The following is a 14,462-nucleotide window of genomic DNA, read 5'->3' as shown; positions in this document are numbered from 1 at the left end:
TGTGTGCTAGAACTTAAAGTGGTTCAGGAAAAAAACGGATGATTGTAGTATCTGTATCTCCTAAAGGGCAAAATTAAAACTTTGAAGGATTTTCATATTTCTTTTTGTGTAAAATATGGTATACACAATGGCATATTTTTGTGTAAAATATGGGTGTATATATAATGGCATAAATTATTAATTCAATTTACTAATTATAATAAAAGAGTGATAACTTCATTTATGACTGATGCATTTCTAGAAAGAATAGATTTTTCTTCTATTTGTATGAAAGAATGTACTGGTTTTGGCTACAAGCTGCTATGAAGAAAATTACCTTTATCTCAACCAAAACGAGTACAAAAAAGTTGCTTGACTTTTTTTCTCCAAAAACAAATTTTCCTGAATGACCTCATAAAAGACAATAAAACAGTCTTCAGAAATAGAATGTAAGGTACATACATGGATTACATTAGTATTTTTTGCAGTTTCTTGCTGATAAATTTGAAATGCAAATCCAATTTGAAATATCAAACCAAAGGTTTACTTTAAATTAATGAAAACCACCAAATTCTTACTAAATGCCTAGTAAAAAATAACATTGATGTAGTGTATGCTGAATGAATGCATCCCTTCTGTTCCCATAGAAACTAGTTTTCTATACGTTCTCAGATAATATTAATGTAATAAAAGCTATGAAAAACAAACCTTTCATTTGCTAACTTATACTTACATCTTTCTTTTCCAGATGACACGAGAGCAGTATATATTAGCTACACAACAGAATAGCCTTCCAAGGACTGAACATCCTCAGTTTTACCCAGTAGGGATTTATGGATGGCGAAAGAGGTGCTTATACTTCTTTGTCCTCCTGCTGTTGGTTACCATGATTGTTAACTTAGCAATGACAATATGGATTTTGAAGGTTATGAATTTCACAGTGGTAAGTATCACAATGACTTTACATACCCTGTTTCTTGAAGTAATAACTTGTAGTTTCAGTTCTTTTTCCTTTACCATGTTACATGCAAACCTTGTAATTTTGGATTAAAACTCCTATCTCCTTTGAGTGTTACTTCAGATATTTATACTTTTTGTGTATATTCTGCAGGGAGTGGACCTGTGACCTGTCTATTCAGATATTTTTGCTTAATCATATCTGCTGAAAATATATCTGGATCTTAGTGGGGTTTTTTTGTTTGCCCTACCAAAATCATCATGGTGACTACCCCAAGCATCTCTTGGTTGCTTATCACCACTGATAGCAATCAGTAGGAGTTTGCTGTATCTGTTCTGTATTGTATCTCTCTTAAGAGAAAACTGGGTTAGTTTTTAGTTTTTAGTTTATGTTGTTCTTAGTATTTTTTGAGTTTACTGTCCATTTGGACTGTCTTTCACTTAGAACTTAGAGTAGCTGGTTTGATATTGATAAGAGTGGGTAGATGGGTATAAAAGCCACAGGCTTTTATGAGACAGCCTCCATCTGGAATCTTTAATAGTAGCAAAGTGTTACCGAGTCTGTATTTCAGATGTACACCTGAAAGAACATCTGTGTGCAGTGGAAAATGTTTTATCTGCCCAGCTGTTCCCAAAGCTTTGTTTGGATAAAGGTGGTAGGAGTGCTCACTACTTGGCAGTAGAGTAGTGTCATTTTGTATATCAAAAGAAAAGATGGAACACTCCACAGTTTAAAATATCAGTGCTTCTGCTAGGATCAGTGTAGTGTCTCTCTTTGGATTTTGACCTTCATAAGCCATATTTTCATGTAGCTAGTAATACATTTCTAATTCCTAGGGTCATAGCACAATTCTGTTCTCCCTTAGTTTATTAGAAATAAAAAACAGCCAACAAAACCAGCATTAAACATATGTCTGAAATTGTTCTATATCTGCTAATGCTCTGTAATGCATAGGGTTATCTGAGATAGTTGCCTGGTGAGACATATTTTGCAAATACATTGCTACTTCTGAGTTGCCACTAGTGCATGAATATGTTGGATTCATATTTTGACAACTGTATGATTTTAATATTCACGTACTGAAAAGTTTATTAGAAGTTTGGGTTTTTTTTGTTTGGGTTTTTTTTGTTTGGTTGGTTGGTTTTGTTTTTTCTTTTTTTTTAGCATAACGTGCTTGCAAAACAGGACATCCACATATGCTTTTCTTATTCATATCAGAAGCATATTTAGGCATACCTGTTGACTTCAGTAAAATGGTCTGCTATTATTCCAAAGATGTTTTAAAAGCATGGAATTTTTCTCTGTGCAGAAGATCACATTCCAATAAAATATTTGAAACTGCTGCTTCCATACCTAGGCATTGTTTGACCTTCCACTCTACAAGCTACTATAGCACTATCCAGTTTAAAACTCTCACAATTTGAACATACAGTATTTTTAAAACAAAAAAATATTTTGAAATATTTTTCTTTCCCGCATGCAAAAGCTTTGTTAGAAAGTTAAAGGTTTATTGTGAATCACTAAATCAGTGCAGGAATCTGCTACAAAAAACAACAGGATTGTTTCAGTAGTTCTGTATACTACTTAGTGAATCAAAGACCTTGGTTCTGTAGCTTGAGAGATGTATGTACCTGAAATAATTATGCAAACACTGGCTTAATAATTTCACAAAAATAGTGTTTGAAATGTTATGCACTTCATTTATTATAAACTTGTTATTTCATTATTAGAATTCAGAAATCACAAAGCTCATGTGCATCTTTAATAATCCTGAATTTGTTATAAATACAGCTAAATGGTATGCCACTGACTAGTGTGAGTTAATCTTTAACCCCTCTGTTACGGAATTAAAATTATTTTTGTATATTCACATTTACCATAGTCGTATATACCAGTAAGTGATTTGGAAACCAAAAGTGGAATATATCACTCTCTTTCATATAGAAAACCCTCAAAAATGCTTGGGAACACTGTTCATTTTGGTGTATTAACTACTTCAGAAAAGAAAATTCCTACTTAACAGGTTGTCATGAAAAATCTGCAAAAATCACTGTTTCCAAAGGATTTTCTACGTAAAAAGAATACCAGAAGCATTTTATTTAATGATCATAATACCAGCAGATCATTCTTACTCAAATTTGTATGTAGTATATCCCTGTTGGCATAAAATTATTAACCATTATTATTTTAATGACAAAATATTTCATGCTTTTGTTTAATGAAACGTACTGCTTCAGGACCGATTTGTTTTTGTCTTCCCAATTTTATATAAATTTATGGTCTGATCCATGGTTAAACTGTTGCAGAAAACAGAATCCATAGGCATAGAACTCTGGTTTATGACCTGAAATTGTGTATCTTAAAAGTGCACACATTTGTTTTACAAAGAGACTGTTAAAAAAGATAGTAATTAAATGGCATGACAATAGGTTATTCAGTATTGTAAAGCTACGTGTAATAGCTGTAGGCATATCATATAACTTAGAGCTGAAATAATGAAAAAAGTTGTCAGTATTTTCTTCTGCTTTTATAAGCACTGGTACTTTGGATCAAGTTCTAATCCATTTTGTTAAATATACACTGAAGAATACTGGTTTTCTTCTGCAGATTCATGGAATGTCTTCTATTTGGACTAGTTAGTATTCACATTAGCGTCTCTGTATGGGTTCAAAAATTGATTGCTAGAAGATTCTCATATAAAAAATTCAGTAAAATCTTCACACTTATGTCCACATGCACACATTTGAGCATCAGTGGAAAATTTGTATCAAGTCTGAAGGAGTAACATTCTCAGCAACAGACATCTGAGAGTAAAATAATTTAGTTTATGAACCTAAACTTCATGTATTTAAAGAATGCAATAGCTCTGAAATATACATATATTTCTTCCATGTGCACGTATGTATGTATAGATAGATATAAACTAAGAAATTGTATTTGTATATCTGAGCAGTGATAGGAAATCATAAGTGCAGCTAGAATCCTTTTGAAAAGGAAAATACTTTCACTAAATTGCTTTAAAGAGTTTTTGCACAAAAGAGGAATCTAACCATGATAAAATAATTGTTGAAATTGAACTGCTTTGACATTTTGACTTTATTTTAAATTATTTGTTGGTTTAGCATAAGCCAATGTTGAGCTTATTATAAAAGCAATAGTAATTGCACCACTTTAAGGGGTCGTGAAGAGCCAGGGCATGGGTTTCTTGTTGCTGGCTGACTATTGCAACAATGTTAATTTGTATTAGCTGTTTACTTTCTATTTTTAATTGTACAGCTGCAGCCACTGACCAACTGGCACAATAAAAGCCTTTCTGAGTTCAATTTATAGATTCTCCAGTTGGAAAAGTTTTCTTAATATACTGACCTTGCATGTAAAAGTCGCATTCTGAATCTGAGCTAGGTATCATGCACAGAGAGGAGACCATGAGGCCATTCATCTCATAGTAAGATAGGCAACTGAAGTAAATTGTCCTTAAGACATGGATGTTGAATAGCTCATCAAAGAAGTAATTAAAAAGCAAATATAGTTTACCTGCAATTATGTAAAAAAATGGGACAGGTAAATTGTGCAAGTCTCCTTGTATCAGATTAAGTAGTATAGCTGGGAAAGGTAGAGAAACTTTTGGTTATAGGATCTCTTCTTCTAGTGTATGATGTAAGAAATAAATTTGAAAGTTAAATACAAGTTACAAATAATTGCCTTGATATAACATGTATCAGTTAGATGAGCAAAACTGAAGGTAATTAGTTTCTGTGTAGAAGAAGGAATATTAGATGGAGGAATCATAGATGTAGTAATCATTTTTTGAAAGATATTCCCCCACTGGTAGCTTAGTGTTACTGTCCTTTAGCATCTAGTTGAGATCTGTTACCTCACTGTTCCATCATCTGGTTGGAAAGATACATGCGAAAGCATGTAAGAACTTCAGGACAAAGAAGTCCCTTAACATTTCCACTGATAGATGCATGTAGCTATTACACACCATACATGCCTATATTAGAGGAATATCTGACCTTGAACAAAATGCTCTACAGATAACTTAGCCCTGAAATAATCCCCAGGCTAAACTCGTAATTGGAATAAAACTTTGTTGTTTTATGTCCATCAAGTGGATCTATTCTGTCCTGAGTGGTAGGGATAAAATAATTTGACAGCCTCTACGATATATCATCCCCTAATGGAACCATGAAAATCTCTGAATCACCTACTTGCACTTCATACTTCACCTATTGTATTAAATGCTTTCCTGAAAAATAAACTGCTCTCTTCAAGAATGAACTCAATTTTCCTTATGTCTCTTAAGTGTGGTCTTCAAAGGATACATGCAAAACATCTTGGAAACATCAAGGCGGGAACTAAAATCTGTAGCTTTTGTCAATATCAAAATAATAGACTTAGGAGACTTGAATTTATGGAACATTTATAATTTCCTTTCCCTGTACTAACTTTGACATGGTCTACAGGCTCCCCCATGGAAACTTCTGTCTTTCACTTTACTTTAGGATGTAATTACCTCTCACGTAGTCTAGGTTATGTGTCTAATGGAGCTCAAAGCTGTTAGTTACTTTTTTGTGTCTATACAATTAGTATACTTGGTGTTTCAAGCAGGATGGGACACTCAAGTCACAACTTGGTTACATAACCATAGGGTAAAGTATGGATATGTTTTGTATTTATACACACGTTATTTCACAAAAGAAATATCTTTTACTGTGCTTGCATTCTTGTTATCATGTATTTTATGGTCCATAGCATAGGTAATTAACTTTTTCTTTAAAAATTTAATCACTTGAACATTATTCTCTGATATAATTTTAATCTTGTATAGTCTTTAAGTTATTCTAACCTCAATAGAAGTATAACTTTGTATAATTTATTCTTCATATAGCTGTTAACATATAAAGCATGTTGACAGTCTGTCAATCTGATTACTTACTCTGTAAAGGAGATGTACGTTACATTTTTGTCACTAAACAGGTACCAGTGTAGAAATATGTGACTGAAAGTTTTCTGCAGGTATTTCAAACTACAGTTTTAAAAAAGAAATTAAAAATATTCCTCTTACTGATGTGAAGTGACATTGTGAAGTGACATGGGGCAGTCAGCGTAGAAACCTAAGTTCCCCTCTTGGTGGGGGAGGTGTTTAATATCAGTGCATTTATACATTTTCTAATATGTACACAACTGGCATTGATACTGGCATTTACTTGATATAACATTATTCCATTGCTTATTACATTACACTGAAGTTTGGAGTTTACTGAAGTGGAAAAAATTATAATAGTAGAAAAAAATGCAAATGTAAACCCCTTTAGCTCTTAGGATCTCTTTTGGGTTGGCCTGTGACTCAGCCACATATCCTAGGAAGTATCATCAGCACCAAATTATTTTACTGGTTTTGGTTGTACATCTGGTTTTGTGTGTCTCCATATTCTGCTTTCTCATCAGGAATCGATATATGAAAAGACTTCTTTTGTTACCCCTCTAAGAATGCAGTCTCCCAATTCAGGTATTTTCTTTTGCTGTAGTTACTTGCAGTGTTGTAGTCAGTTTGTACTGCTGTCATGGCACGATGTTTCCTGTATTGATACGTGTTAAACTCCTCTTGCCAGTAGTACTGTGGGAATTACTTTTAAGATCAGAAATGAGACAACTTATCATCTTGGTTGAGACAATTGTTTCTCAAGGGAACTTAAACTTCAGTTTAGCTTCAAACATAAGCAGAGCATAAACAGCAGTTTGAATTTCCTGGCTAAAATTCATGTGCTTAATGCTCGCAGTTGAATATACTCTGGTTGCTGGCTGCCTAGATCCAACTTCATGTTGTCTGGGCAGCAGGTAGTTTGCAACCTGGTTGAGTGTCTGCCAGAAGATATACATGCCAACTAAGCATGATTTCTTTTTATGTGACAGCATATGTAATAACGCAGATATATGCAACCATTGACTCCTCTCTGTTTGCATCTTTATAGATTGTCCCTATATTCCTTTAGGAGTTTGACTTTTAGAGTTAGAATCTTTCAGATCTGCAAAAATCTAAATCTGAATGATAATATTTTATTAACATTACTTACATAGAACAGTAAACACAAGTATACTTTCCTGGGTTTTGGTTGCTGTGCAAGAATGAGGAAATCTTTCAAATTTTTGACTTTTTGTGGTGTTGGGATACACACACACACACACTTTTCTGATCTTAATATCCAATATGGAAAAAATACTTATAATTTCTTTAAAAGTACATTTTGTCCATTAAAGGTATAATTTGATACTTAAGGTTTTAGTGGTACAGAACTAAAGCAGCTGTGTTCAATGCTTTTATCTCGGCTTACAGCTAACTGTCTTGGCATACTGTAGAATAAGAAAATAATTTCTTTGCAAAACTATACTGTAATAATCGTTATCCATTTCTTAACAAGCATGACATTGATATGAGCTGTCAGGTTTCTAAGATTCTTTGCCCACCCAGATCTCTTTATTTGATGTTCAAAACATTACTTCTGTTATTAATTCAGTTGGTTCTGCTGAGCTATGTGATGAAGACAGTATTTGCCCATGCAGTTACCACAATTTCAAGCAGAACTAAGAAAAAGCTCTTTTCCATTTCTTAGCTAATTTTTGTGACATGTCTAATTTGTAGCAGACTGGTATTTGAAATTTATTAAGTTGTGTAATAGCTGCACTTATCTCTACTCAAAAATAATTTGGTTGTTTGGCAAACAGACAACTACTTTCATTTTACAGAGGCAGCAGTTTGTTATTAGTTTTTGAATAAATATTATTAAGATTTAATAGTAGCAGTTGCTGCATATTTAATAAATATGTTCTGTCACATCTGCAGATTCCATTTATTTCAATGGCAATCATTTATTGTCAATAATTTATTTTGAACTGTAAATGATCTCATTTTCAAAACTTGTTATCTCTTAACTAGATAGAAAACTATTTCTCTACATCCTTCAATATTTTAGTTTTCAAGAAGCTGATGTCCCATTTTGGGATGAATGCAAGAAAGCTTTTGTTTCCTTTTTGTTTGTTTTTTTTTGTAGTGAGAAAGATCCAGTCCAGAGCAGGCAATTTCATTAATTATTAATGATTAAGAGACTTAGACAAGATATCGGAGACCAAGGTTCAAATTCATGCAGTCTCCAATATAGATCATGTCCCAGGTAAGTGTCCTACTCGTAGGCTGTTAGTCCTTCTGATTTCTGATGTTCCTTTTTAATAGATACATGACTTCTGTCTTGCTATCTTTTAGTCTCAAATGTTAGTTATCATCCTTATAACAAATTTTATTGAAAATTCCTATAAAATAGCTGTGCATTCATCAAGAATAATTTCTGCTTAGATTTATTAAAAAAAAATTTGAAAAAAATGTTTAGGAAATTGTCAGCTAGCTAAAATGAGTATTAGTTAGAAAACTATACACATATGTGCAAGTGCACATGCATACACACACACGCATAGAGTCTTATTTGTATAATTGGCTATGTTCTCATGTCCTTTTTATGTTGCACTGGGAAACAGAAACTTAAGCTTCTTGAATGAACCTGTCAACACCATGCATGATTCAAACATTTGCTCATAGCATGTCAGCAAAAGAATCTTGCTACGAGTTAATTTTACTTGTAGTTTTTCATCCCACTTGTTAACATTCGTGTAAAAGCACAACTTTATGGAGCTGGAGAGCATTTTGTAAAACTTGTGTCCTTTTTCATTTGGAGTGCAGTGGGTAGGAATGAACTGATTTATTCTTACTCTCTTTTGAGCATGTGAAATAGTTGCTGTCCTAAGTACTATGAAGAACTCATTTTAGGTATTTCTAATACCATTTTGTATATGTACCTACTGTATTGTATACCTCCTTTTCTAGCACTTATGGGGAAAAAAATCAATCTTAATCTGTCAGTGCAAGTACGGTGTGGGTTTACTTGACTGTGTAGTAATTAATGTGCACAATCCTAATTAATTTCTCTAAGTCTTTGTTATCTTTTTTTTTTTTCCAATGAAAGGGAAAATGTCAAAACCTGTTGTGTCACAGTGGAAAGGCAACTAATCTGAAATCAAGTTTACAATGTCCTGTTTGTCACATGTACGCATGACAACAGTTTGCATGAACAGTCAAGCCACTGTTACACATTCTTGATGCTGTCTCTAGGCACATCAAGGATAGGGGGGTCATTAGGGGGCACTCAGCATGGCTTCACCAAGGGGAAGTCATGCTTAACCAACTTGATAGCCTTTTATGAGGACGTAACCCGGTGGATAGATGATGGTAAAGCTGTGGATGTGGTCTATCTCGATTTCAGTAAAGCGTTTGACACGGTCTCCCACAGCATCCTCGCAGCTAAACTGGGGAAGTGTGGTCTGGATGATCGGGTAGTGAGGTGGATTGTGAACTGGCTGAAGGAAAGAAGCCAGAGAGTGGTGGTCAATGGGACAGAGTCCAGCTGGAGGCCTGTGTCTAGCGGAGTCCCTCAAGGGGTCGGTACTGGGACCAGTACTATTCAATATATTCCTTAATAACTTGGACGAGGGAAGAGTGCACTGTCAGCAAGTTCGCTGATGACACCAAACTGGGAGGAGTGGCTGATGTGCCGGAAGGCTGCGCAGCCATTCAGAGAGACCTGGACAGGCTGGAGAGTTGGGCGGGGAGAAATTTAATGAAATATAACAAGGGCAAGTGTAGAGTCTTGCATCTGGGCAAGAACAACCCCATGTACCAGTACAAGTTGGGGGCAGAGCTGTTGGAGAGCAGCGTAGGGGAAAGGGACCTGGGGGTCCTAGTGGACAACAGGATGACCATGAGCCAGCAGTGTGCCCTTGTGGCCAAGAAGGCCAATGGCATCCTGGGGTGTATTAGAAGGGGTGTGGTTATCAGGTCAAGAGAGGTTCTCCTCCTCCTCTACTCTGCCCTGGTGAGGCCGCATCTGGAATATTGTGTCCAGTTCTGGGCCCCTCAGTTCAAGAAGGACAGGGAACTGCTAGAGAGAGTCCAGCGCAGAGCCACGAAGATGATTAAGGGGTGGAACATCTCCCTTATGAGGAAAGGCTGAGGGAGCTGGGTCTCTTTAGCTTAGAGAAGAGGAGCCTGAGGGGTGACCTCATTAATGTTTATAAATATGTAAAGGGCAAGTGTCATGAGGATGGAGCCAGGCTCTTCTCAGTGACATCCCTTGACAGGACAAGGGGCAATGGGTGCAAGCTGGAACACAGGAGGTTCCACATAAATATGAGGAAAAACTTCTTTACGGTGAGGGTGACCGAACACTGGAACAGGCTGCCCAGAGAGGTTGTGGAGTCTCCTTCTCTGGAGACATTCAAAACGCGCCTGGACGCGTTCCTGTGTGATATGGTCTAGGCAATCCTGCTCCGGCAGGGGGATTGGACTAGATGATCTTTCGAGGTCCCTTCCAATCCCTAACATTCTGTGATTCTGTGATTCTGTTAGCTATTTTATAGTACTGGGCATCTCATGCAAAGGCATGTTCCTGTAAAAAGTAGGAAGATATTGTTTAAAACAGTGCTATTTAATAGCACTTCTTAGCAAATATGAATTGCCTTCATTTGATGTGTAGTTTACGTTATTGATTCTGTGTGGCTGAATGCAGATTTTAAATATTTGTTGTATTCCTGAGATATGTAGCTGTACATTTTGGTGTTTATTGTTACAAATTATCTCTGATGAAGAAAAAATGGAATAAAATTAATTTCTCATTTTTATATTTGTTTGGTCATGCAGATTTAATGGCAGAATAATAGTAAATTTCCCAACAGAAAAAGGGAATAAATACTTTGCACCCTACTTAACCTTGTAAAAATATGATTTCATTCACTGTAGAAAAAAAGAAAATCTATTTATACAATAATTTAAGCAATTTCAACCTGACCTTGTATTTGTGGCTTGGGAAAATTGTAGTATAGTATCCAGAACTTGAATGATTAGGGAAAGCTGCCTATAAACAATGTGTACTTTATAGAAATGCATTGAGAACATAAAGTATTTGCCTGTACAAGGTCAGTGCTTGCTCATTTGTCTCATTACTTCAGATTTGTTTCATGAAGTGTCAGGACTGATTTAGAATCAGCTGTAGGGGCACAGATTCATAACTCGTACCTTTATCCCATGTGAACAGCCCAGCATGCCACAGCTGACTTGCCCCATGTTTCAAAAAAAGTGTGGATGGCTATATCTTCTTCTACCATTCACTGCAGTGATTCTGATGTGCATTAAACTATGACTCGTGCAACCTCTTGGAAGAGTTTTGACATTAAAAAAGAATGGTGAGTATGGCTATAGAAAGTATAGAAGAGGACAATGGCAACCTCAATTCATGTGATAGGTTAGGTGACAATGAATATATATATTTGTTTTTGGTTTGTGGACATTTACCTTCTATTAAATAATAATTATATGTTTTAGCTGAGTGAACAATGTTTACTAGACAGCTTATTCTTAATAATTCACCGTGTAAATAGACTGGAACAAGTATCTCAGAAATTTTTTTCAAATATTTGCTTTCATGAAAATTGAACTAACTTAATTTCCATTATTGGCTTTTAGCTTTGTTCCCTTTGCATGTGTATTCTAGCATGACATTAGTGTTTGTGGAAAGTGAGATTTTCAAGAGAATATTATACAAAGATAACTTTGAATTCTTAAAAGGTTATCCAATAAGCCAGTTCTGATGCTTAGATTAGTCCAATTGCATAGCCTGAATAACAGATGGGGGGAAAAAAAAAGAAAAAACTTAATTTGATATATTAGGGTTCAAGAAAATAATCATCAGAAAGTAATCACGTGAAAAGAAAAAAAGGCTAATGCATCAGCATATTTGTCTCAAATAGGGCAACTGAAGCAGACCAAGTTAATTTTGTAGTTCAGTAATGTTTTGAAATGCTATTTAGCAGTAATTAGTAAGATATCAAACCACTTGAACAAACTTTAGATACTTAAAGGCAGCAACAACCTGTATGAACAATGAAATGTCATGGCTTCTTTCCCTTCTATTATTGGGATGATTTATGTGTGTATAGAGTACAATAAAAAATTACAGTCTGTGCTTGGAATCCTGCTTTTATTTGTACAAATCTTCCATCTTGAAATCAGTACAAGTCTGTGTATAGGAGCAGAATGTACTCATGTCAATCTAGCCTAAATTAGACCTAGTACATCTAGAAATTATAATAAAAAAGAGGTAGGAAGATAAGATATAATGTGTAATGATATGTATCTTATGTGACACAGTATTTCCTCCTCTTTCTTGTAAGTCAGGATATTAGATATGTGGTTGGAATCTCAGGCAGGATTAAATGATGAAATGAAATGTTTTAAGCAGAAATAATACAGCAGCAAGAACTTATTTTAATAAAAAATGTGAATAAGATATTTGTGTGGCCTGCAGAGGATGAGGAGAAAAAATTTCAAGACCTTTACCCAAAAGATGCAACACTGATGGGACATCTTGTTTATATCTGACAGTCATATTTTACTATACTGCTAGATACAATCAAGGAATAAAAGTCAAGAAATCCAATAAAAGCAGAATATAAATTATATTGCCAGAGGCAATGTAGAAATAGCGGAACCACCACAAAATAGAAGTCAACATTATTGCACCATCCTAAAGCTCTTGATTGTAATATAAATTTGGCTGCTTTTTCTTGAAAAGCCTAGTCCAATGGAGCTTGTCTAATGATTCATTATTGCGGGCAACGCGGTGCATACCCTTTCTGTCACATCAGTGTCCACCATACCAATAACGTATTCAGTCAAGCATCAACCCTCAGAGACTTAGTGCAAATTTTTTTTACTGTGTCATTCAGTTAAATAAAACAAATTATGCAGGGCCTCCTGTAAAATCTTGTGAGTTTCAAGTCTATTTATTGCACCTTACAAAAAAAAAAAAAAAGAAAATCAGATACATATTTTAACATCTCTAATAATGAAATGTGTGTTTTCATGGTGCATGGAATTGTTTTTAATTACACATCTTTCTTTCCTCTGACCCCACTGAAAACTGTCTATGCAGTAGAGCAATACCAAGAAGTTATTTCCTAAGCAAAAATTTCTAGTTACAGTGTTTACTTTTCATATTATCTTCAAAGCTTATGTTTATAAAAGCAAAGATGTGCAAGAGGGTAACAGATTTCTGTCTACTTCAACAAAACCTAATTGAAATAAGTATAATAAAAATACTGTGTCAATTAATATATATGAATTTTGATTGACTAATTCATCTTTAATCAGTCATTTTATTTTTGTTTACTGTGATGACACAAATCAAAAAAGGAAAAGGAATTCTTTTCATAGAATTAAAATCAAAATTACAGTCCTGCTCTCCTCTGCTCAGTAGAGATGGTATTTTGAAGGTAGATGTATAGATAGAGAGAAATAAAAAAAATATACTAAGTCATCTTCAAATCATGCTTTTATGACATTTTTTATGGAGATGGAGCTCTTTCTCATTTCCTTCGTTGTCTTCAGGAATATACAACTTATTTAAGCCATCTTTCTGGGTATGGGCATGCTATGTAGAAGTAGTAGAGGAGACAAAAATCTATGTTAACTCTATTGGATGAACATGCAATCCAAAAGACACTTCTGTTTGAAATCATTTTTGTCACGTTATATGTTAAGGCATATACTCTAACATTTAAATTTATTTACCAAATAATGATAATAACTATTAAAGAACTTGTTCATTTTTACAGTAGTTAAATTAAAAGAAAAATGTATGATGTGAACAGTTAATAATGAAAAGAAATTTGCCTGTGGATTTGTTCTCAGGGCTGATTGATATAAACGTATGTGTATATACACATCCAAAACTTTTTTTTTTCCTCAGGAGGGACGTAAACTGTTTACATTTTTATTTCCTGATGGTTTTATGTCAGTTTTGGCTCGTCCATAATTAAAATGTTAATTATAAAGGGAGAAGGCTGACTTTTATGCTTAGTTCTACATTATCTTTCCCTCAGTTTTAAATTATATAAATGATTTGCAAAGTGGTTTAAATCACTTTATGATTTAATAACTAGCTTTAGAATTATTTTATTGATTATTATCATTATCTTGAGTGAAATTTTTAATATGGATATATTAGAATGCTTAAAGAGAAACAAATTTATTAATAAAAGTAAGAGGCATAAAATTTAAAAATTAAAAGATGGTCTAGAATTACTCAAGCTAGAATGCAGTGCGAATTAGCAACCGCATCTTTATGGCACTTCTGGAGCTTTGATGGAAAGAACCTGAAAGGTAGATAACCCTTGCTTTGCTATTTTCCTTTTCAATCGCTGGACTCAGAGATCATATTCCTGATATGTGTCTTGGAAAGATTACTTATGTAAAAATACATTTTAGTGGGTATTGTTATTATTTCAGTTATGAAGACTATATTGCTACTCCATAACATTTAGAATTAACTGTTCATTTCTGCCATTTCATAAAACAGTTCTGTTGAAGTGATCAATGGGGGCTGGAGATGGAAAGAATTAAAGCCTAGAAGAAAAGACTGGG

The 14,462-nt window shown here is 34.3% G+C and overlaps 1 protein-coding gene across 2 annotated transcripts in view; it reads left to right on the top strand.

The window, feature by feature from the left end:
- The first annotated feature begins 727 nt into the window (after positions 1 to 727).
- The window catches only part of SGCZ (sarcoglycan zeta), a 249,926-nt gene continuing 236,191 nt past the window's right edge, over positions 728 to 14,462 (top strand). For both annotated transcript variants that reach the window (XM_068403800.1, XM_068403799.1), the window contains exon 1: positions 728 to 922. In XM_068403800.1, coding sequence (XP_068259901.1) covers positions 728 to 922 — 195 coding nt within the window. The remainder of the gene's footprint in view (positions 923 to 14,462) is intronic.

This window comes from Nyctibius grandis, chromosome 6 (assembly GCF_013368605.1).
Source record: "Nyctibius grandis isolate bNycGra1 chromosome 6, bNycGra1.pri, whole genome shotgun sequence".
Taxonomy (NCBI): domain Eukaryota; kingdom Metazoa; phylum Chordata; class Aves; order Nyctibiiformes; family Nyctibiidae; genus Nyctibius; species Nyctibius grandis.
This window is presented reverse-complemented; position numbering and strand designations above follow the sequence as displayed.